At 37.5% G+C, this 25,632-nt stretch overlaps 2 protein-coding genes across 4 annotated transcripts in view; one reads left to right on the forward strand and one right to left on the reverse strand.

Annotated features, from left to right (window-relative positions):
- NDEL1 (nudE neurodevelopment protein 1 like 1) overlaps positions 1 to 7,015 on the forward strand; it is a 28,075-nt gene extending 21,060 nt beyond the window's left edge. The window contains exons 10-11 of the mRNA XM_058170339.1: positions 653 to 677; positions 5,881 to 7,015. The gene's annotated coding sequence lies outside the window, so the exon portion shown is untranslated. The remainder of the gene's footprint in view (positions 1 to 652; positions 678 to 5,880) is intronic.
- Positions 7,016 to 12,249: 5,234 nt separating this feature from the next.
- Positions 12,250 to 25,632, reverse strand: part of MYH10 (myosin heavy chain 10) — an 83,578-nt gene continuing 70,195 nt past the window's right edge. For all 3 annotated transcript variants that reach the window (XM_058168810.1, XM_058168809.1, XM_058168808.1), the window contains 13 exons: positions 24,603 to 24,707; positions 22,886 to 23,038; positions 21,883 to 22,131; positions 21,298 to 21,510; positions 20,638 to 20,850; positions 18,191 to 18,352; positions 17,873 to 18,001; positions 16,987 to 17,075; positions 16,720 to 16,843; positions 16,415 to 16,623; positions 15,214 to 15,322; positions 14,294 to 14,466; positions 12,250 to 13,744 (listed from right to left, as the gene is read on the reverse strand). In XM_058168810.1, the coding sequence (XP_058024793.1) occupies positions 13,600 to 13,744; positions 14,294 to 14,466; positions 15,214 to 15,322; positions 16,415 to 16,623; positions 16,720 to 16,843; positions 16,987 to 17,075; positions 17,873 to 18,001; positions 18,191 to 18,352; positions 20,638 to 20,850; positions 21,298 to 21,510; positions 21,883 to 22,131; positions 22,886 to 23,038; positions 24,603 to 24,707 (2,073 nt within the window). In that variant the 3' untranslated portion in view covers positions 12,250 to 13,599. The remainder of the gene's footprint in view (positions 13,745 to 14,293; positions 14,467 to 15,213; positions 15,323 to 16,414; positions 16,624 to 16,719; positions 16,844 to 16,986; positions 17,076 to 17,872; positions 18,002 to 18,190; positions 18,353 to 20,637; positions 20,851 to 21,297; positions 21,511 to 21,882; positions 22,132 to 22,885; positions 23,039 to 24,602; positions 24,708 to 25,632) is intronic.

Raw genomic sequence — 25,632 nt, forward strand, 5'->3', positions numbered from 1 at the left:
ATTTTTTTAATATGCTAAACAATTGTATTGATGACTTCATTTAACTGTTGCTGAAAATTCATTGGAATAGGCCTTCTCCACAGAATTAACTAGGGATATATAAATGTACATAGATGCAGGCAAAAACAGCTTACACTGAATGGCACAACCAACTAGCTAGCATTGTTTACAGGAACATCTGCACAATGTATGAGGCTCAAAGTCAAGAGGGTGTAGAGAAAAAGACAGTTAAGATCCTGTGGGACTTCCAGATCCAGATAGGCAGGTATTAGTCAATTGGACATGTTGGTAATAGACAAGTAGCAGAAGATAGTGGTGGTGATAGATGTAGTGGTGGTAAGTGTGAAGCAACATTAGGAAGAAGAAATATGAGAAGCTGGAGAAGTACCATGCTCAAACACATCCCAGGAACAATGTCAGAACTCTCTGTCTCAAAATAAAGGCAGACATATAGATGATAAATATGCCTGAATCTAGACAACTTTAACAATCCTTGTTAGAATATGGGAAGTAATTCCTCCTTTTATGGCTGAAAAACTGGGTTCTAAACCAAAACTACCTGTACATTTGTGAAATGAAATTAATTTCCAACTTTCAGTCACGTTTTGGACAAACATTTTAAACTATTTTTCTATCTCTCCCATATGTTTAGGTCAGATTCCCTACATATTTCATGGGTAATTGTGCCTGGTTTGGTGTGATGAGCTTGCCTTTATGCTTGGAGATGATAGTTTATGTGTATTGTCCATAATGGATTTCGAACTGACATTATTAGTCTAATAGCCTCTCTTTGAATTTTCTAATATGAATTTCAGTAATGTTCTAATTTTGTCTTGATTCTTTCTATGCATGTTACTTGAATGAAACACATGGTATATATTATATATATACAATATTGAGCTGTATATTATATAAAAATTTGGAAGGCATAAAAAATCTGCTCCTTCAAAAGGAAAAGTGGAAATTCTGTTGCAAAATAAATGCTTCTTACACATTTTAAACTCGAAAAATGCACTTCCTATCAATTCATATAATGTAGTGCTTGACAAATGTCATATAGAATGTCATACGTATTTAATATAGAATTATATTAAATACATCATAAACTGAATAGCGAACTACTGATTCATTATTTTTTAAATATAGGCTTGTTTCTGTTCTGCCCCTTGATAATGAAATAAGACAAAAATGAAATTTAAAATAGATACTGAGGATTTTATGATAAAATATTTTATTACTTGATCTGAAACCATCTCTTATCTACAATCAGCGCTACCAAGAAGTATTCCAAAAAATCAGCACCATGAGGTAAAAGTGACTGAATGGTGAACATACCACAAAGAATAATCGCTTTTACAAGCAAATTCAAAAATGTCTTCAAACAACAGTGTTAGTTGAAAGCTCAGCCATGAATAAGATTATTATTTTATAGTGGCATTGAATTGTGTAGTTACTATAATTTATTTATTCGTTCAATTTAAGCACAATCCAACTCCCGGACTAACACTGGACAAGTTGCAATAAAATTAAATAGAATATATCAGATAAATACAGAAAAGATAAGTACAAAGAAAAATAAAGAGCAAATGGTGACAGCATCCATGCATACAAATGTGACAGGTTCCAGCCACTCTAACCCAAGGCCTGGGAGAACAAGTAGGTCTTTAAGAAGTTCTGGAATGCCATCAGTATAGAATGCCATCAACAGAATTTCACTTCAGAGGTCAGATTCTACAACAGAGAAGGCACACTTCCTGGGTCCCAATAACACTGTTGAAATGAAGGGATCTGAATCTCGCCAACCTTTTCAGCTCTCGTCAAGTAAAACAGGCCCTAGGCGATGTAGGGCTTTATAGGTCATAATAGCAGCTTGAATCACTCCCACAAGCATAATGGTGCACTTTGTGGAGCAGGAGTAGCATATGGGCATACTGAGGCATGTCCTTCGCTGCCCACACCACTGCATTCTGGATCAGTTGAAGCTTCCAAGTGGTCTTCAAGGGCAGCCCCATGTAGACACAGAATTGCCACAGTCAAGCTGTAAATTAACTAGGCCATAAATAACTCTCTGGCATGTGGGAAGCTCATGTAATTGATTATTGCAGAAGTTGGAATTGAATGGGCACTTAAGTAAAACAAAATATTTGTTTTTTGCCTTGCATTTTTTTGCTTTTCTTGATTTAATCTGTACTTCTCCTAACATACTTTGTTTTGTCACTAGTTGCAAATGATGCAGGCATCTAAACAAACTTTTGAGAGTTATATAGCTGCTTGCAGCACGATTTTTAAAAATAAATTATACCATAAATGTTACTAAATTACAGAAGTAGAAGAGTATAAGGCATGACCAGATCGATTTTTAAAACATTTCATTAATTCTAGAAGAAAATAATTTATAAGGATTTCTTTTCAGTTTTCCCCAAAATGACCATAATCTAATCCATTATTATAATCTCCACTGGAGGTCTGATACTATACCTTGTGTTACTAACAGTCTTTATTAGTATTGTTGCCTGCCATGAGTTGATTGGTATCTACAGTATCAAGTGTCTCTTGGTAGGTGTTTTCAATTGCAATTTTTTATTTCAGTTCTTTTCTTTCTTTTTTGTTTTTGTTTCAGTTCTTGACATTTTGTAGAATAGAATAGAATAAAATAGAAAATAGAATAGAATAGAATAGAATAGATTTTTTTATTGGCCAACTGTGATTGGACACACAAGGAATTTGTCTTGATGCACATGCTCTCAGTGTACATAAAAGATACGTTCATCAAGAATCATAAGGTACAACACTTAATGATAGTCATAGGGTACAAATAAGCAATCAGGAAACAATATCAATATAAATCATAAGGATACAAGGAACAAAATTATAGTCATACAGTCATAATAGAATAGAATAGATTTTTATTGGCCAAGTGTGATTGGACACACAAGGAATTTGTCTTAGTGCATATGCTCTCAGTGTACATAAAAGAAAAAAAAGAAAAAAGAAAAGATAAGATAAGATAAGTGGAAGGAGATGGGTGATGGGAACAATGAGAAGATTAATAGTAGTGCAGACTTAGTCAATAGTTTGACAGTGTTGAGGGAATTATTTGTTTAGCAGAGTGATGGCATTCAGGGAAAAACTATTCTTGTGTCTAGTTGTTCTAGTGTGCAGTGCTCTATAGTGTCATTTTGTGGGTAGGAGTTGAAACAGTTTATGTCCAGGATGTGAGGGGTCTGTAAATATTTTCACAGCCCTCTTTTTGACTCCTGCACTATACAGGTCCTCAATGGAAGGCAGGTTGGTAGCAATTGTTTTTTCTGCAGTTCTAATCATCCTCTGAAGTCGGTGTCTGGCTTGTTGGGTTGCAGAACCAAACCAGACAGTTATAGAGGTGCAGATGACAGACTCAATAATTCCTCTGCAGATCTGGATCAGCAGCTCCTTGGGCAGTTTGAGCTTTCTGAGTTGGTGCAGAAAGAACATTCCTTGTTGTGTTTTTTGATGACTTTTTTGATGTTAGCTGTCCATTTTAGATCTTGCGATATGGTAGAACCTAGAAATTTGAAGGTCTCTACTGTTGATACTGTGTTGTCTAGTAGTGTAAGAAGTGGAAGTATGGAAGTGTTTCTCCTAAAGTCTACCACCATTTCTACAGTTTTGAGTGTATTCAGTTCCTGATTGTTCTGGTCGCACCACGAGGCTAGTTGTTCAAATAAATAAATAAATAAATAAATTAAAGGGCCTGTCTGTATGCGGATTTATCATTGTCTCGAATGAGACCGATCACTGTTGTGTCATCTGCGAACTTCAGTAGTTTGACAGATGGATTGTTAGAGATTGGTATACGGAGAGAAGAAAAGTAAGGAGAGCACACAGCCTTGAAGGACCCCTTTGCTAATTGTACAAGTATCTGATGTGATTCTGCTTAACTTCACCTGCTGCTTCCTGTTTGTTAGGAAGCTTATGATCCCCTTACAAGTGTGTTTAGGTACCTGTAGCTGGTTTAGCTTAGTTTGAAGAGTGTCTGGAATGATGATATTGAATGTTGAACTAAAGTCTACAAAGAGGACCCTTGCATAGGTCTTTGGAGATTCAAGCTGTTGTAGGATATAGTGCAGAGCCATATTAACAGCATCATCTGTTGATCTATTTGCTCGGTATGCAAATCGCAAGGGGTCTAACAGCAGATCCGTGATGGTTTTCAAATGGGACAGCACTAGCCTTTCAAAGGTTTTCATGACTATAGATGTTAGAGCAAGTGGTCTGTAGTCATTCAGTTCTTTGATGGTGGGCTTCTTCGGCACTGGGATGATAGTAGAGCGTTTGAAGCAAGAAGGAACATAGCACATCTCTTGCGATTTATTGAAGATTTGGGTGAAGATGGGGGCCAATCGGTCAGCACAGACTTTTAAGCAAGAAGGAGTTATCTTGTCTGGGCCTGGAGCTTTTTGTATTGACATTGTATTGCTTAACAGTGTGGTTTCCTCTTTGTTTAATAGTAAGAATGGGTCTTTTTACTTTTCTCAGGGTAGCTTTACAGTAACAGCAAAATAGGGAAAAAGATCTTCAAGATTTGTATCACTATCATTTAGCTTGTTCTGGGAAAACCCAGCTATTCTTGGATTTCATTATTATGACTTGCTGGATTTGATGACTTATAGTTGCTGAATTAGAGCTGATGAATTGGACAACTGATCAATAACAGTTTTGATTCTAATCCAACCTTATGCCTTATGAATTTCCTTACTTGTGATATAGTTTCTAGCTGCAATCTTGATGAGAATAGATAGGGTCCAGTTAATGTAATGTTACTTGGAAAATGTTTTTTGACAGAATTTAGAATTTCATTTCAGTGATACATTTATATTTTTGTTACAAATGGCAATGCATTTTAAGATTTGAAATAATTCCCAGACCTAAAAATAATACCAGATACAGAAGAATTACGCAAACTATTAGTTGTTTAGAATAGGTCAGACTGGATCCTGGAACTTTGGAATCCATTTTCCAGACAAAATCTCACATCTTTGTTTCTGTTCTTGAAAATATAGTTTAAAAATTAGTCATTCTGAAAAGAAAGACTAGAAAATTGGACAAAAAGGCAGTTTATGCTGATTTGTTTGAAATATATAAGGGTTACAGAATGTAATACTTTTTCATAACACCACAATTTTTTTTCAAAGGGTTTCAATCCATCTTCCTTAGCATAGCTTGCTGTAACTATATATATATATACAAACTAGTTTTTGTATCAAGTAAACCATTTTACTTACTCTGCAATCCTTCAATCATAGCTTTGATCTACAACTTTATAAAGGGTTGATTATGAGCATCTTAGTACCTTGCTAGTCTTTTTAAATAATTTTTATATTGTCAGCCTGAATTGCAATAAAAGAGGTAGTCACATTTACAGGTAGGCTAGCTTTGGGATACGTAGCAGTCACTGTATCACGTCTCTGTATCATCTTTATCAAATTGAATTTTGACAAAGCAATGGAAACAGAAGCTGGTCTGGCTAATAGAAGGTCAAGGTTTCTAAGGAAGATGCTAAATATACTAAAACAAATTAGCCTACTTGAGTTGTGACTGGATGATCAGACAGCAGTATTTCCTGATGAGCCAAGGGTTATCCTACATGTTCACAGTGAAGCAGCCCCAAATATTAACATGGTTGTTATTGCTTTTAAAAAATGGCTTTTTATTTGTGTGGAGTGTTATCCTTTACTGTAGTTCTCTCTCTAGAGAACTTGCCATAAATGGATGTTTTTTTTGCTTGAGTTTTGGGAGTTAATCAGTTTTCTTTGCTGTCATCATAGGACTAACATAATCCTGTTAGAGAGGAGTTATAATCTGTCTACTTGTTAACAATTTTTCTTTTTTGTCTTGTAGGGCAGTCAACGGGTTTGACCAAGGCCCACCACCAGGTCTAGGAGCATCCAGACCATCATCTGCACCCGGCATGCTCCCTCTGAGCGTATGAATGGATTGCAAAGCTATGATGGGACTTGGGTTTTGTTCTTGAAGGAATAAGAAAAAAAGCTGCTTGTGATAGTTTTCTGTTGGCACCCCCTGCTGGAGCTGAGCGGGTGTTACAGAACGCAGAAACTGCCCAGAAAACCAAGCACATACAGAGCACTCCTTGTTAATACAGTCTATTTTCTTCTATTTCCATCGTGGACATTCTTAAAATGGTCACCACTGATGTTTCTCTCACAGATTGCAGGAGTTGCACTTACCCAAATCACTTCCTTTTTTCCACCTCTTCTGTTTTGTATGTTGGCTCACTAGGGAGTGCTTTGATGCTGGGTATCCTATGTCTTTCACATTGTACACAGGACCCCTGCTCTCCCCCCCCCCCACTTTTATTTTCTGCATAAGTCAATTCATTTTCAAGGAAAGTTTTAGAAATCCTCTGGCCAGTGATGGATTTGGAATAAATTTTTAACAAGTTTCTATGAGGGGTCTTTGTACCTAGCAGCACCCTGCCAAAGATCTGGGTCGTGGGTCATGGAGAATATTTAGATGTGGCATCTCCCTGTGGAGCATAATACATTATGCAATTATGCCAAAGTTGTTCTTTTCTAAAATGGAGACATACCCTCAGTTCAGCAATTCCTCCGCAGTCAGTTTTATCCTACTAAGTTGGCTTTCCCTATTTTTATTTCAAGAAAACTCTGGATTGGACTTTTAGCTGCTTGGTGACAATTGCCCAAAAGCAAAGGAAGGAGAAAGGAATTAAAGCCAGGAAAGACTAGGGGCACATTGCTACTCATAGCTTGAATTTTGTCATCCCTTTCTTGTGTCCCCTTTGCTGCGTTAACTGTTTACATTTGTTTTATTGTACATAGATTTGTAAACATATTTGCCTAAGATATTTGTATATAACTTGGGCTTTCTAACTTTATTTATTAAGACTTCTGAGGCATGTTTCCCTTAGGACAGTACGTCAACTTTATGTGGTGACTGCCATCCTGTGGTTTCACAAGAGAGATGGTCCTAAAATAAAGATCTTTTAATGTGGACATATTTGCTTTTCAGAAAAGATGCTTCTCCTTTGCTTTGTTTGTGGTCTAATATTTTGATTCTTGAAATTTTGCTGTATTATAACTGCACATACACAAAAACCTAATTTGTGTCATCCTGATGAAGGTTACAAACAGTATGGCACTGGATAGCCACATTTTTTTTTTGTTCGTACATGCTCTTCACAATATAAAAAGAAATGAAAAGTTTTCTCTAGATATGACTGGCTGCAAGTTCAAAACAGATGTGGAAATTTGTTTTGCGGACACGCAAACAGATGCGTGCCAGCTGAATAGGCAGAAAAAAGCTGCCTCTTGTCATGTTGAGAAAAGAAAACTGGTTGGTAGGAAAAACTTATTTTTACCTTAATTAGTAAGTTGCAGTTTTAGAGCTAAATGTGTGCTTCATGTTTTTGGCACTTATACCACCCTGCTGTATTAAGTAGAAAATCCAAAACTTTTCCCCATTAATGACCATCAACCCAATAGAGATTTAAATCCATCATAATTATCATTGAGGAGGTTTCTGTTTATGAAGACTTAATGTGAAGTGTCTGTCTGTTTTCTGGAACATGGATCTTAAAGGAGAAAAGATTATTTTTAAGGAAACCCCTCCTACCAGTCTCTGGTTACTCTTTGGCTAAGTTTGGTTCAACTCCTTTGGGAGTTGTTCGTAGCAAACTTAAATGGTAGGTAGGACAAGTTGAAATAGGAAAACAACGTAGTACATACCTATAAAGTACCTGCATCTTGATCATTTAGATATGATTTATCATTTAGAGAATATGTAGATATTCTTTTATTTCCCCTTCTAAATACAATGAGTGTGTTCTGTCCATCTTTTAGTGATCAAAAAGGTGTTTCATGTAAGTCGAACTATATTTCCTTGTCACTGAACCTGTAGCTTTTAGAAAAGCATAGTATGACCAGGTTGGGTCAGTGTAATAGTTCGTAGCACTCTATGTGACCCAGTTTAGCCAAAGCCCATATCGGGAGACAAACCTACCTCTTTTATGTTTTGTATTTATTCATGGTTCTGCCATTCATGGTTCTGCCAGCTTTGTAGTTACCTATAGCAGGGCTGTCAAACTCCCGGCCCATGGGCTGGATGCATCACGCGCTGGCCACCCCCATGCCCGGTTTAGCGAAAGGGGGGGAAAGTCCCGATACATCATGTGACGCCACCGTGATGACGAGTTTGACACCCCTGTCCTATAGTATCTGTTAATTACAGAGTTTGAAACACTCCTATGATTTCTTCTTTAGAGACAAACCATGAGTCCTTCATCCCTCCAATATGCATTTGAAATAGGTTGAGCACTGAGCATATCCAGCTTGAGCCAGGCATTTCTCAGAAGGGATGGGACTGGGCAGCAGGCAGGTCACCATCTTGTGTTCAATTGAATTTAGAAATTAAGGGTATAAAGTGGGGATCTGAACACCTTTAACTCTGTAGTGCACTAATTCAAGGCTTGCAGGTAAGAATACCAATGAAATATTTGAGCCAGAGTGGGGTAGTAAATTAAAACCTGGAGTTCTAATGATAAATCTTACATAACACAATGTACTGGGAGTTAGTGGTGTCCCCAAGAACATATTCAAATAGCTTGAAAGTAGTTTGCTCATCATCCTGAAGAATGGAGCCAAAAGTCATCTATCTGTGCTCGTTTGCTGCTGGGCCCCTCCCCAGCCTTGCCTGTAGAAAGCCTGATAGTTCAAGGACTCTTGTTGCCAGTCTGCTTTGCTCCAATGTTTAAAATCTTGTCCAGTGAATGTATAGTTAATAGTGGTGACAAATCTGGGGACCAAGATGGCCTGTATTACCAAATCTTGAATATCTGTTCAAGAACTGCTCAACCCAATGTCCAGGGCAGTTATAGCTACTTTGGAACTTGGGGCAGTAATGGATCTTGAGACAATGTCCAGACATTTAGGGAGAAATCATTGAATCCCTCTCATACCTCCTGATCTGGAATGGGACATTTAGAACCACACACAGCCTTAGAAAATTCCCTTGTGTGCCACCTTGAATAGTGTTGCCAAAGACTGGAATACATTTACCCTATTGGGGTAATCAATATCTTCCATTCTGTTGGAATTGAGAGAAGCAGGTGGTCTTCAACCTGTAGCAACCAACCAGCAGGTGGTCTGTAACCACCATCACAGAGACAGGCATCCTTGTCTTGTAAGACTCTATTAAAACTGAGTGGAGAACTCATTCTTCCTGTGATTGATATTACTGATTTAATCAGCCATGGCAGTCAGCATTTTCCCATGCACCCTCCACTGATATGAACAGGAGGCATTTCTCTGCCCACATCCTCAGATATGCAGACTCCCTCTGAAGGCACTTTGATCAGCTGCCTTTGAATCAAAAGGAATTTATTGTAATCTTGGCCCCTTTTTTTGAAAGTGATATCAGAACCAGTCATTCTGTTCCCGTACAATTGGCTGATCAACTGTGTTCATAAAAACTAGTGTTCCCACTGTTATGTTGGGTGCTATCCAGATATTTACTTTATTCTACTCTCATAAGTGCATCCTGGAAAAATCTATATACTGCTGAAACTCTCCTGGAAAAAAATGGTGCACAAATGGGCTAACTTGCAAAATATGGGATCCATGATGACCATGGTATTAAAATTTGACAAATTGTATAAAACTTTGATATAAAAATTACCATAAACAGTTTGATATAATAAAAAAATTCACAAAACGTTTTAACTAGTCTATACAATTCAGATGGGCTATTTTCAAGGCAGATGCACCTTTGATTGGATCCCAACTTTTCCAGGAAGATGGTACATTAGAAGCTCTGTCACTTTTTAAAGGCATTGAGGAATCTGGTTAAGGAAATAAATCTGAAAGTATGACCCAGGGAGTCATGGCTGTCCACTAGATAAAAAACTTGATAACAAAGAGAATGTCTCAGGAAAGTGTAGTGATGGGTGGGAAGTAAAATGGGATGGCTAGCAGGAAGAGAAGAGATAATTAAGACTGAACCGGACTTTGGAAAAACATAAAAGGCTGGCACACCATATTGGGCTTGGCAACTTTAGAACAATTGAATACTTAATGGTTCTAGAGCAGACCCATATATACTACGTTGTATATCAGTGTATCAGTTACCCAACGGAAGACTGGTAAAGAACTTCATTGTGTCCCAAAGACCACAAACAGATAGAGATAGGAGGAAGTGTGTCAAGGGATTATGTTTCAGATGAAAATCGAGGAAGACAAAGCTCTGCCAGTATGGGAAATAGCCAGCCAAATGCAATTAATGCCCTTGCTTATCTTGGGAGAGGGTTTTTAAGAAATAGTAATTATCTTTATATAATTGCAAAATTAAGCTATAATGCAAGTAATGAAATAATTTGAAAATAACACTGAAATATTGGAAAGGTGTATAACAATAGCACTTAGGCTTATATACTGCTTCACAGTGCTTTACAGTCCTCTCTAAGCAGTTTAGAGTCAGCATATTGCCCCATACAATTTTGGGTCCTTATTTTATTGACCTCGGAAGGATGGAAGGCTGAGTCAACCTCAAGCTGGTGAGAATCGGAACTGCTGGCAGTTGGCAGAATTAGCCTGCAATACTGCATTCTAACCACTGTGCCACCATAATTGTTTTAGTTCTCCTTTAACAGAAGAGGTGCAGGAAGGCAGAACGAGATTAACTATTGTTAAAAAAAATTAGCATAATGCGGTTAAGTATTTCTTTCAGCAACATCATTTTCTTTCTTATGTTACCCTTAAGAGAAAGATTCAGATGCTGAGAATCCTATCATTTCTTGAGAACTCTAAATCTTGTGACAATTGATTTATAACAAGATGATATGCCCTCCCCTATTTATTTTGGAAGAAGCATCCAGTCTTATTAGACTGCCGTCTAATTTCACTTAGCTCTTGAGTGATATTCCATGCATCTAATTGGCTAAAGTAGCTGCTGATGGAGAGACTCCGGTGCTGCCCTACAGATAGGCAGGTAATAGGAATGAATTAATGAAAAAGGGAAGATGACATAGCTGATTGTCTATGAACAAAGTTTGCCTATACTGGTACTCCTTGACTCGTGATCATGACTTACAATGCATCCCCCACCCCCATCATCATTAACCAATTATAAGTTAATTGAATACAGCCCTGAATTTCAATGTTAAGGAATTGCATCCAGCTCTGCTCACCCACCTATCTCCCCTCCCATCCATACTCTTCTGACCACCCTGTACTCTACTTGCAGTTCTGGAGCTGCCTGCCATGCCCAAGGAAGCTTCAGCCACCCAGCAAGTGCCAGCAAGCATTCATTTACTCAGCTGCTAACTTACAAAATGTGTCCAAAGTGATCAAAATTCAGGTGCTTGGCAGTCCAAAGCACTTATGACCTTGGGGTACTTCAACTCCCACCTACCTATCTCATCCATTTCTGGCCTTTTGGCCAACTGCATTCTGCCACCTCTGCTAGCCCTGGGCTTTCCTGGGCTTGCATTCCACTTATCCTATTGCCCTGTACTTGGCCTTCCACAACTTCGCAAAAAAAGATGCATGGAATTTGGACAAGGCCATTAGGATGGCCTCAGGAAGAAAGATTGGTATGCCCATAACTACCTTTGTGAAGGGCTAGTGCCTTGTCAAGTAGCAAAAAGACCGCAAAGGTTAGCTGAGGGTGGCACGGCAAGCTGAGCATGGGGATGGCTGGGTGCAGGGTTGCCATAAAGACAGAGATGAGGATTATTGGGGGGGTGGGGGGGTGGGGAGAGATTGAACAGGAGACAGTTTCGTACTTTACCAAGGTTGGGAGATGGAAGGGACCAAACAGGGAATGAGTTCTCATCTAACATTCGGTGGGATTTGGTTAGCAATGGTAACAGGGACTGCTGGGATAGCAATCACCAAGTAAAGTGGTTGTATGACATTGCAGTTTATGATCACATTGCTTACCAATGGAAATTCCAGTCCCACTTATCGTAGCAACCTGAGGACTATCTATATTCAAATTATGTAATATTTCAGTCACTTATATCTCTGCTTTACAGTATTCTGCTGTCCTTTCCAGTGTGTTCCTTTAAAAATAAATTAACTTTTTTTTAACATTAACAAATCATTTAGGAATGGAATTATTAAAATAACAGATCTGAGGTAAATTCAATATTGACTAAAACACACTTTGCTCCATACTCTTTAGAGAAGATGTCACCTCCGAATTGCATGAAACAAAAACTTCAGAGTGTTTGGTATTGTTTAAGGCCATTTTTATTTTTTAAAAAACAAACAAACGTTTATGAGTCTCTAGAATGAATAAATTTATTGTTTTTACAAAAAAATCATTGTCTAAAAATATGGGGATACAAAGAAACAAGGTATTTGCAGTCAGATGCCTGGTGGTCAACAGCCAGTTTGAATAAGAAATATCCAAATGCACAAAAACAAAAGCTTTGTAACATATGTTAAAGCTTTTAACCAAAGAGAAATATTGTTTCAAGCATGTTGCAAGAGTTCAAGATTCTGTAGTTAACACTGATTCATTCTTATCACTGGAGATTGATAATACCACTTGTACTAGGAGATGCAGCATGATATGATAAAAAAATCAATACACTGAATCATTGTTATAGGCAAATTATATAGGAAACATTGTCTTAGTACTGCAGTGTCTAAGGCACTTTCTGTAAATGTCAATTCTTAGCTAGGACAAGAACGACACTAGCTAAATGGATTTCACCCAAGTGAAAGCTGAAAATGGGGAGAGGGTAGCTCCACTGGTGTGTTCATTTACAGGCAGTGTCCATTTGCTACCTCTAGCAAACATATACTGATGGGCACCAAGAAAGCTGGCAAGAACTTCAGCTAGCACTCCTATCCCCAGCCTTTCAGGAGGAAAACAGTTGCTTCTGGGAGAATCCATTCAACTTCCATGCTGAGGCTATCCAACTTTTATGCAATATTACTTCAGACAGAGAATCATCAGCATCCTATCCAGATCAACCGACTATTCATGATGTCCGGAGCAGGAAGACATCAGTTTGCCAAGGTGGGCAAATGCTCATTAAGTAGAACAAGCAGTTGGCTAGTTATAATGTGAACTAAAGCTCCTTGGGACATTTTCAAAGTCAGCTGACCTTGGGTCAGCCAGAAAAATGACAGGAACGAGGTCTTGCAAATAAGTAGGGAAGAGAAAACCCACAGAAAGGGAGTGCCACTGCTAGGTAGCTATGCATGCATAGCAAAAAGGCATAGCCAGCTGCCAGAAGTTTCTGCCTGGGACAGAGGCCGGACCCGCTTATCACTCAGTGCCTTAGAAAAATGGCTTTACAATGGATACCTTGAAACAAAAAGCACTGAACAGAGATATTTTAATACATATAAGTAGTGGTACCTATATCCAAAACAGTTTACAATATGGCAAAGCCAGGCAGCAATAATGCTTTGACTGACCTGCAATACATGACCTAATGCTATGCCAGTTTTGCCTAAGGCAGATCTAGGCCACGAAAGCAATTTGGTGGCCAGTTAAGTTCTTCTTTAAAATGTATGGAAAGAAGTCACACTCTGGGAATGTTGGCAGTTTTAACACAGCGGGGATACTCTACTCAGTTTGGGCAGCTTGAGGTTCATTGATATCGCTCCCCTTACTCTCTGCGTCGTCATCTGAAAGCTCCAGTGAAGCTCCTTCAATGTGCAGCTGGCGTCTTCCAGATCGGCTGGAGGAAAAGGTGATCGGGCCTCCTCTCCTGCAAGAGGACACAGTAAGTGACTGCTGCAACACAATGTCCTTTTATTTTTTAAAAGGAGAAAAGCTCCAAAAAAAACTGCTGTAAAAATTGACCACACACCAAGTTCCCATCAGCGCAGAGCAATCCCCTCTCCTAACCGGTTTTGTTTTTAATCACAACAGTATGCTCCTGCATAAAAGCACAGCATTAGGGTAAACAATTATTTGCACTGCAGATGGAGCTACAAACCTCTTCCTCTGCGCTTATAAATAGCCGAGCACATGAGAGTTCTACAAATGTTATGTCACTTAATGAGCGGCCAAGTTCCAGCATATGAAAGCAGCACAAACCAATTAACAAATCTTTGGAAGTATGACACTCCCTTCTGGTTTACTAATATCATTGCATTTTAAGTCATAGACAATGAGGACAAAGTATCTAGAGGGCAGCAACTGGAAATGAGGATTAACCTAACCTTTTACTGCCATTCATTTTGGATTGACCTTTTCCTGAAGTTACACAATGCTTTATACCCAAACGCTTCTGCTCTTTCTTTCCATAACTCACCTTAGTCTGTTCTTCAGAGTGCTGACCTCTCGGCTAAGGCCTTCATTGGCTTCCGTAGCATCATCTAATTCACGCTGAAGTTTACGACGTGATGCATTAGCACGTGTGGCTTCCTCCTCTGCTTCTTCTAGTTGGCGCTTAAGCTGCTTCATCCTAGCATTAGCTTTCTCCATCTAGAGAAGATCACCAAAACAAGGGATAATGATATACTGAACCACGTTCCACTTCTTGTCATGCTTTCACACTGTTGTTCAACCCACTGAGTGGCCTGAACTCCTTAAGAGTAGGAACTTTTTGATTTGTGATCTTCATGTCATATTCACAGGACTTTTTAGGGAATTTGTCCAGTTAAAATGATTATTCTGATGCCATGGGCTGCTCATTTAGTAATGGCAGGAAAAGTTACCTCCACTTCAGGTAATGTTTGGGAGGTTCTGCGTACCCTGTGACTGTTCTACATCATCTATGCAATTTGATATATTTCACTGCTAATAGGCTTAGTTGCAACATCCACTCATAGCCAGATGGAAAAACATTCAGGTGTCTAACCTAGCTCCCTTGCTTTTCATAAAATTGACTAACAAAACTCTTGCTTCTGATAAAATTAACTGCCAAGTGTTTGACATTAGCTTTCCTGCACATTTCTGAAGAACCAAACTAAAATATAGCCATGCATACTTTTCTATGCAATATTACAAACAAACCGAGCTCCATTTTTTTCCTCCAAATTCTCACTCCGTGTTAGATCCATATGAATCAGGCCATTTCCACTGTTCTGGATCAGATGGCCTCTGGCCATGCCTAAAACAGGTGCTACAAACAACTTACTAAATATCTCATTTTGCATAACTAGCAATGAAACAAAAGGTTTTTTAGTAGCTGTGCTGTGGTTCTAAGCAGAGCAGGCAGCCCCTCCTCACCTGTTCCTTGTATTGGTCTGCATGTCGCCGCTCATCTTCCACCTGCATAAATACCTCCTTCAGCTTCTTCTCTGTGCGGCGTACTAGTTTATTGGCTGCTGCCCTCTCCCTAAAAGACATTAATGAAAGTAGAAATAACGCTTTTAAGAGTAATAGTTATCGGATTTCATGTCTATCCACCGAAAAGCTTAAATAGGGCTTAAATATGAAAACAATAAATTGTATCTTTAGGAGAGAAAAAAAGGATTGACTACAGGTATTTAATCATTCAGTCTCTCCTCCTACTTATTTAATATTGATCTCTTCACTTTTCTACAAATAAAAAAAGCAAAGGGATTAATACAGGTAGTCCTCAACTTACAACGATTTGTTTAGTGTCTGTTCAAAGTTACAATGGCACTGGAAAAAGTGACTTATGGCCATTTTTCATACTTAGGAGCATTGCAGCATCCCCATGGCCACGTGATCAAAATTCGGATGCTTGGCAACTGGCTCATGTTTATCATAGTTGTAGTGTCCCAGGGTCATGTGATCCCCTTTTTGTGACCTTCTGACCACCAAAGTCAATGGAGATACAAGATACATTTAACAACTGTGCAAGAAAGGTGGTAAAATGGGGCAAAACTCACTTAACAACTGTCTCACACAGCAACAGAAATTTTGGGCTCAATTGTGGCTGTAAATCGAGGAGTACCTGTATTAGTAAAGTTATGTGGAAAAGCTTAAAACAAGTCAGGAACAAAGTAACCCTTATATCGAACATCTATGTTCCCTGTTGGAAATCTTGTTTGTTTTTAATTAATTTGCAGGAAGAGGAAGAAATCAGTGTTGATAGGTAAAAGTATCTCAATAAGTATGTCCCTCTGAAGTGAGAATGGAAACAAAGGGAAGGACTTGTTCTAGGAAAATAGTACATTAAAAAAAACCTCTAAAATTAGTCTCCCATGTTAAGCAAGTAGGATGTAAAATCCACCTTAAATATTTTCACAAAAATAAAAGCAACAAATGTGATTTTAAGACTCTCAAAATTCTTACACCATCATCAAAGCTTTGACAACTTATCTATCCCCTGCAGAATCATCTAGCTTACCTAAACAGATGTTGAGTGGTGGAACCACATATATTTGTCCTAATTTGAACAAGTTACTTTCTATAATTCAAGGTTCCTTCTTCTGAAAACTTTTTTTTAAAAAACGCTTACTTTGCCTCCTGCTCCAGCTGTTCTTCTACTTGCCCGATCTTTGCTTCTAGTGCTGAAATGGTTGCCTTGAACTTGGATTTGACTGAACCCTCCAGCTCCTGAAGCTTCGCTTTCAACTCTTTGTTGTGCCGTTCTAACTGCTGACGGGCATTCTCGCTCTTCTGGGCAGCACTCCGCTCTGCGGCCAACTCAGAATTCAATGTGTCAATCTTCAGGAAGACAAGCACAATTATTTAGATATATTGTCCCTTACCTGGAGAAACCAACAAAATGTTCGAACAAGATTTGGCAACCAAAGAGAGCACCTGCAGAGTGGTTTTGCGGAAGCGGTCATTGAGAAGCTCCATATTGCTTTGCTCTTCCTCTAGTTCCTCTTCCAGCTGTGCAATTCGGGCTTCCAAGCGGCGTTTCTCATCAAGCAAGGCAGACCTATAGACACATGGAAGCGATAGAAGGAACTACAAATTTAAGCCAGGAATTCTCCCACTGTAACCAATTCTTACACTGCAACAGGCATCAACACACATCATTTAGGGTCTGTGGCTGGTGAAATGTTCATCTAGCCAACTTACTTTCCAGAGGCACTGTTAGCAATTTCATCAGCCAGCTCATCCCTCTCTTGCTCTGCATGTCGCCTGCCTCGTTCTGAAGCGGCAAGTTCCTGAAAAGATAAGTTATTGGCATCTCAGAAACCTTGACAAGGAAGGACATTTTCAGGTATTTGATACAGAGCTATTACAGTATGCTCAATAGCTTAGACCAGTGGTCCTCAACCTTTATAGTGATGCGACCCCTTTAATACAATACGTTTTGAATTTATCACGGCTGAAGCCGTATTGGCTAGCGATCTGAACTGCTTGCAATTGCCTTGAAGACAGAGGCATTAAAGTGGAGACTCCTCCCCTATTAAGTTTATCGCACCTGAAGCCAGATTAGGCTAGCGATTGGGAGTGATTGCAGCTGGCTTGAGAGGGTGACATCAGAGCAAAGATTTCTCTCTTTTTTAATTCATCGTGCCTGAAGCCGAATTCGGCTAGCGATTTGAAGAGCCTGCAGCTGGCTTGTGAAGTCAACCATTGGAGCGCGATTCTTTGACTCGCAAGTATACTTCCCATATTTCTGATGGTCTTAGGCGACCCCTGGCAAATCGTCATTCGACCCCCAATGGGGTCGCGACCCACAGGTTGAGAACCGCTGGCTTAGACTCCAATATAATTACTGATATAAATACACTCTTCTTAACTATCATAGACATCCTGTGCAACTGGGAACTAGTTCCTTCAAAAATGATCCAATACATTTTAAACATATATTATTATAGTTCAAAAGTTTCTGCCCATCTTCCAAATTTTAAATATTCTTATCTGAATGGTAGAAACATGTTCCTTTATCCAGAATTCTATCTTACAGAATAGGAAGGCTAAGAATTGGCAATTTTTCCAAACCGTAACTTCATACCTCTTGAAGTTGAAGAATTTCTGCTTCAAGACCTTTGAGTTTCTTTTCATTTTCCTTTGATTGAGCAAAAATTTCATCTCGAGATGCACGGGCCTCTTCTAGTTCACGTTGATAATCTTTCATTTGAGCCTGGAAGGTTTAAAAAAAAAGAAAAAAAGCATTTTTCTCCCTGTATCTTGAGAAGTTAACTCCATTGCTTCAGTCTACTCTATACACCCGGAGTATATAGAAAGATTAATAAATGTTGCAGAGAACATGTTCATAAATTTAGAGACAAGCTCTCTTGTCCTTTCAGATTTTAAGAGTTGCTTTGTTCACCTGCAGTTTGCGCAACTGTCTGATGGCTTCATCGCGGGCCTTGTTTGCTGCCTCAATCTGAGCTTCCAAGTCTTTCAAATCTGCTTCCATTTTCTTCTTGGATGCCACAGCCAAAGCCCGCTGCTTCCTTTCATCTTCCAATTCTGCTTCCAGTTCCCGAACCTACAAAATTAAGGACACATGGTAAGGAAATGTCTGAATTCAAGATTAACCATTAGTTGAAACCAACCAAAATGAAGGATGAAGGAAGTTCAAGAAATATATCCCTAAACTTATATAATTGTGCAGTAATAGCAATTTTAAGTTCCTTGATGCCTTGTAAGAAACTATATAAAGGGGAAAAGTAACTTTTTAGAAATCAATATTACTATTTAAGGAAAATAGTCTGCCAAAATAAAAACTTATTAAAATCGTATTTAAGTAAAACTATCAGCCGTAATTGTTAAACTTCATACTGAAGTCAATACAGCATGTTTGTTCACGGTACAACTGCTTCCAAATTAAGACAATGAGGCCTTGTATCATCCTAGTCATTCTTCAAAGAAAAACTAAATTTATAATCAATTTTGCAAAAAACAAAACCCCTAGTCAAGCAATAATGGTTTAATAACATAACTACAAAGAAAGTTTCTGAACTATTTTGAGCCCATAAATGGGCTACTCTAGCTTGTCAGAAGCTGAGGGGCCTAATCCAGCAAATTGCTAACCTTAAGACCTAAGGGGCAATCAAGTACTTGAGCTTGTGTACTGAGCCAATGTGATTTTGAAGAGCAAGGATGGCAACGGTCCTAAATGAGCCATGCCTGCGGTTGGGCTACTTAAGAACAGCTGCCAGAAAATGGACATTTGCTGAAAACTAATCAACATTAGGCCTGCATTGTTGTATCTCTGCTTCCTGCTCTCACTGCACTGGACTCTGTGGCACTGTCCATGCTGCACCTAGCTAACATGCACAACTTTGCTCCCATATATATATATATATATTGCCTGAGATGCAACTCAACAATAAACCGAACATAACTAACTTGGTTGTATTTCTCAGGCTGAAACAGGATAGCTATGGCCAAATATATTGTTTATTCAATTCAGTTCTGATTTGTTCAGAAAAGGAGTGCGGGTAGCATAAAGATTAAGATTGGTAAAATGACTCTCAAGGCTACTTCAGATGCCTGGACATTGTCAAGTTAAATAGAAGAACACAACCACCTGTTTCTGTGATGCAATATTTCATACAGACTATATATCTTTAGAATCTATATAGATATATAGAATCCCTACCCTACTTATATTTTTCTGGTCTATATTTCAATATAGGGGTGTTCACATATAGCACTCAAACATGTGCTAGTTATCATGCTCATAAGTGCCTCACAAGATATTCTTCTTTAGACTCTTCCATGGGACTTCCTTGGAATCAAAAGGAATTGTCATACATCTGGTTGGGGAGTACATTTTACTTCAGGGATAGACAAAATATTATTGGCAAGCATCCCCCCAAATGAATACCCACAGCTCCCTTAAGAAATATCTCACTGTCACTGAAATTCATGTTTTAAGACCTATAATATGTGGCATATATATGAAACTCTCTTCTTTTCAGAATGTTTTTTCCTGGGTGTCTGATTTTTATAAATGTTATCAGTTCTTTATTTTCTAAATCAATCAAAACAATATAGCTTTTGAGCAGTTGCCAGCAGAAACTCAACTGAAGCATGTGACTTGTAAATGAAACATGAATCTCCACTAGTTTTACAAATTTAAATAAAATAAAATGAACATGTATTCCTGAATTCATATTCAATTGTATGTATCTTAATTCACCTCAGATATAGTTACACGTTATATGATGCATTAAAGATGATCTAGCTAAGGTGTATAGAACTGGTAGGATTTGGATGAAAACAGATTATTACAAGCATCCTAACTAATATACATACATACAATATAAATGCATATTAAAAAAATCAGGATTATATACCGTGTCATTCATTCCATTTCGTAGAAATTATGATACCAAAAGACCATGAGGTGATTGCTCAGAAGCATTTTTGTAAACGTGTGTCATCAAAATTGATTTCACAGACATTTATAGTTATCAGAATTTCTAGCCAGTTAAGATTTAAGACAAATTAAAATATGGATAAAACAACATGTAAACTGCAAAAGATTTGGAGTCTGGAGAAGATTTTAATTATTGCTTGTTCAAAGGAATGGATTAAGGATACATATACATGGGAAACATTTAACATAAACATTTGTATGATTGAATACAAATGTTAAACTACATGTTGGTAGCAGGGGAATTTTGCTTCCAAAAACTAGAAGATAAAAGACCAATTTTAAGTTTAATAAAGCCTAGTGATGATTCAACAAATCAGAAGGGTACATATAGTTCCCCCGAACCTCTGATCAACACCAAATTTATACTTTACTATTTAAAGCCTTACTTGTTTTACTAAGAGTCTCTTCTTCTCTTCATTCTGCTCATCCTTTGCTTGAAGATCCCTCTCGAACTGCGCTTTCATGGCTTGCATGTTCACTTCCAAGCGCAATTTGGCATCTTCTGTGGCTTGCAACTCATCCTCTAGTTCTTCTAACTGTGTTCGCATTTCTTCCACTTGCTGCTCCAATGTACGCTTAGATTTTTCTAATTCATGAACCTGCAAAATAAAATATATTGATATTATCTTGATAATGGCAACAGAATCAATGGAAATGAGAGAGAAAGCACAACTCCTACTCCTAACAATTCAAACAGTGTAAGTTTACTCAAAATGAAATGTAATGCAGCTGCTAAATCACATTAACAATGCTTTACAATGGCTCCTGTCACATTTATCTGCCTTCAGGAAGCACACAAACAAAAACACTCAAATGGAAAAGAATCTGAAGGCAATATGAATAAAGTGAGACAAGAAATGTCAAATGCACACATACTCAACATCAAGACAAACACTTCTGTTGTAAGCAGTTTACAATGCACATAGTTGTTGACACCTGTTTACAACATTTTATTTTCAACACTTCAAAATCCAAATTCACATACGTTATTAAAGTACTTTCCCCCCCCCCCAAACCTTCAGTATATCAAAAAGAAGACAACTCACATTTTTGCCAACATCATCTTTGGAGCTCATCAGATCCTCCATTTCTGTTCGGAGTTGCTTATTTTGTCTCTCAAACTCTTCCTTGGCCTCTAAAGCTTCCTCCAGGGCTCGTGCCAGGGACAGTGCTTTGGTCTCTTTTTCTCGCGCCTCAGCTTCCGCACGGTCTCTTTCTTCTGCATAACGAGCAGATATATTCTTCTCTTCTGCCAGCATCTATCGATTTCAATAGGCCAAACATGAAAATTTGAAATACTTACAACATCTAATCTTAATCCTGTAGAAATACAAGCTGTTGTAGTAGGTTGGCATTTTGGCTTTCAGCTCTATTAAGTCCTTTGCTTTGAGGCATCCATGCACAGACAGATGAACCCATTCTTAATCTACCATAGTGATCCATGTTTGGTCCAAACTATCTTTTTTTATGAGTGACATGTTCCATACTTCACAGGTATGAAAAATACCCACCCTGATAGATATTATGAAAGACACTTTTAATGTTTGCAAATATGAAAAGCTTATCAGGAAATAATGAACTGCCACTGGTAACCTTCAGAAGAAAGCAACACAATTTAAATAGTGACATACCTGATCAAATTTCTTCTGCTTCTTCTCCAAGTTGGAAACAATTTGACGTTGATGATCGAGGTCCACCATTAAGTCATCCAGCTCTTGTTGAAGGCGGTTTTTTGTTTTCTCCAACTTATCAAATGCCATTGCTTTTTCTTCTAAACGTTGGCTGATAAGTTCCATGTCCTTCAACAGTTTCTTCTTACTCTCCTCCAGCCCTTCAATAGTCCCTAGGTCATCATCAACCTTCTTTTTGGCATCAGCTAGCTATAATGCAAAATAAAACTTTCATAATTTTTAAAAATAAAATTGGTGAACTAGTTTTATGGCTGCAGAACAGTCTAATTCAAGGGTCTCCAACCTTGGTAACTTTAAGACTTGTGGTCTTCAACTCCCAAAGTTCCTCAGCCAGCTTTACTGGGAGTTGAAGTCCACAAGTCTTAAAGTTGCCAAGGTTGGAGACCCCAGTCTAATTCACCCTAAATTGGCAGAACCATGTCAGTTTATTAATGCAGTTTTTGGCGCAGTGATTGTTTATCCAAACCTTTACTACTATACAGAAAACAAGAAGGTGTCAAGACCAGAATCATTCCTTTTAATTCCTTTTAAAGATGTGGAAAGATATATTTAAAAAGTCTATTTTCACGATGTGATAAAAGTATTTAAGTGCTTAGTACTTAGGTGCTTAAAGAAAGTCTCAAATGATACATACATGCACACATTAACTAAGATAGTATAAACTAGGTCCAAATTTACATTCAAACATATACTATATTACTGATGAGACAAACTTGACTTCTTGAGGACAGCTGCATGAAAATTTATTCGCAAAAATTAATTTGTCAACAAAAAGTAATTTGTCAAAATTTACAGATGATTTGTGTTTGCTACTCTATTGAAAAATAGTAAGAAACTATTAGGGAAAAGCAACTGCAGTTTCAACTGATCTCACATAAGCCCAGGTCAGAATGAAAAGCTGTACAAAATGATGCTATGGCTTGTACCTGTCATGGCTTCTCACCTGAGACTGCAGAGCTATTACATGCTTCTCCAAATTCTTTCTTGCTTCTTCCTCTTCTTCCTGCTGGTCTTGCAGATTGTTCTTCTCTTCTTCTAACTGCCGAATCCTGCTACTCAAATTCAGTTTCTGGCGTGTCTCCTCTTGCAACAGTTCCTGTTATAGAAATAAAAAAATGTACATGCGTTTTACTACTTGGTCTGAAGTACATTTGAACTTAGTCTCCTACATCTATTTGTTCAATAGGATATTTTGTTTGTTGTGAAGAGTTCTTAAGCGTGGTTCATCCTGGCTGACCTAAAGACATTAAGTCATTTTACTATAATTTGATAATGATACATCATACCAGATCTTAAAGCAGTTGATTAAAAACTAGTACTAAAGCTAGAAAGGTCACTTGTTAAATAGAAAATGCCTCAGACAGCAAGTTATTGTGAACAAACAATATGGTATTAATATGTTTAATAGCAGTAATCTCAGAAAAGATGAAAGAGCACCTTAAGATCAGTAAAATTGGTTACAATTTCATAGCTCATCACTGGAGAAGTGGTCATTATTATTACTATTATTAACCAAAGATTTAAAAAAACTTTCAAAAGCAGGTTAAAAGTGTGGTCATAAAAGCATTATATCAATCTCATGACATAAAGAGTTTTTAACTATCAGGAACTTTGTGCTCAAACTACTGCAAAGAAAAAGGAACCTTTTCATGTGTACATTAGAAGCATTATCCATTCCTTTTTTTAAAAAAAGAGAGATAACAATCAGTAATTTCTTCTCCAGAATTTAAACTAAAATTAAGTAAGGTATTAAAGTTAGGAAACCACCAAAAAGCAAAAGATTAATGAAAGCCATGTTGGTAGACAAATCTCTGACTAAAACTGTTGATTAAACAGAAGAAACAAACTATTACTTGAAACATGAGGCTAACGTCTATAACAAGGGTAGTCAACCTTTTTATACCTACCGCCCACTTTCATATCTCTGTTAGTAGTAAAATTTTCTAACCGCCCACTGGTTCCACATAATGCGGCGTATCGTCTGTGCATGCCTCTCGCGCATCGTGGATTGGGTTGGGGGGTGGGCGCTGGCTACCAGCTCTGCTTGTCTGTTACAGCTGGGTGGTGTGGGGGGAGATGTGCGAGCTATTCTGGGACGAGGCACTTTTGTTTGCGGTTGTACTATAGCACCATTTAGTTTCATTTACGTAACGCAAACTAAACTTATGCACGGGTGATACAAATAGTATATTTTCAGAAATTTAAATTGTCACAGGGAATTTTATGAAAACCTAATGAAAATGTTTTTAAATAATGCTATGACAATTTTTTAAAAAGTCAATTAAATTTAAAAAAGGAAAGTGTTTCAGTATCTGACGAAACCCCTATCGTCCACCATGAAAGCTGGAACGCCCACTAGTGGGCAGTAGGGACCAGGTTGACTACCACTGGTCTATAATATGTAGAATTTTAGCTCTATACTACAGCAATTCTATATAGCTAAGAAATGTGTAATTAATCAAAAACCTTACGGAGCCCAGATTTGTTCTGTTCTTATTAGCTTTCAAACAAATTTTGAGAAACCACTTCTGCTTTGCTGATGCTTTAAATTTAAATTTTTTTCCTAATCTGTGTATTATTTATAAGCATATATCAGTTACCCTGGAGATCTATTAAGGTACCCAATGATGAAATGTTATATCCCAAAATTGTAGATATACCTGGGTATCTTGTAGCTGAGAGTCTAAATTTGCAGCATCTTTGGCAAATTTTATGCCTTTTTTCTCTGCTTCTTCCAGGAGACTTGAAACATTGTCCAATTCATTCTGAAATTCAAAGAACCTAGATATCATACCAATATTTAGTTTGTAAGGAGTGTTTTTCAGAGATTTGAGCAAAATTTATGATATTCATAATAATCTTATGGAACTTTAAGGAACTTTTGAAAGTGATGTCTATTGCTATTCAGTAATTTCTATATTTATTTATAAAATTAGGGTTAGGATTTTCTCAATTTGAGAAAAAAAGAATGTAATTTTCAGGTTTTTCCATGGTGTTTCTTAGTACTTAAAATTCGCTACATTGTTTCGATCCCTAAAAGTAGGACCAACAGATCTTTTTATGCTGCTATTTTATAATTATCCAGTTGGAGGCACTCACTTTTTTTAGGAATATTTGCTTCAGATTTTGCAAGGTTTTCCATTCATAATTCACCACAAAACAGTATTTTATTTATGCATATCATTTTAGAATGGAAGAATTCCAATTTAATTACATTACAATAAACTGGATTTGACTGGTACACAGTATTCTAAGTACCTTCTGCAATAACCGCTATTTGTATATTCTATGAAGGTTACAGCTTCAAACTTAAATTGGCAATAACTTTTCAAAAAAGAAAAAAAAATGCGTATTAGGAAAAAATAATGTGCTCCTTTAGAAACAGGATATATTTATAGAAAAACCTAAAGGCTTTAGGGAAAATTTTGTAAGTCTTCCTTCTATTGTTAGCTTATCAATTGTACAGATTTGTGTCTGTAGAGTTTCTTGCAACCATGACTTAATTCTGCAATATTCTTATTGGTACTATATTTGCTAATAGAGTATATGATTAAAAGAGAACGTATCATTTGGGATAAATGCTATTCACAGAATAGTATAATCAGCATTTATTTATATACGTTTCTAAATACTCCTTTACTTTAAAAGCCTGCATGAACAACAATCTGTATGTCAAAATAGTGTATATTT

This window comes from Ahaetulla prasina, chromosome 2, assembly GCF_028640845.1.
Source record: "Ahaetulla prasina isolate Xishuangbanna chromosome 2, ASM2864084v1, whole genome shotgun sequence".
Taxonomy (NCBI): Eukaryota; Metazoa; Chordata; class Lepidosauria; order Squamata; family Colubridae; genus Ahaetulla; species Ahaetulla prasina.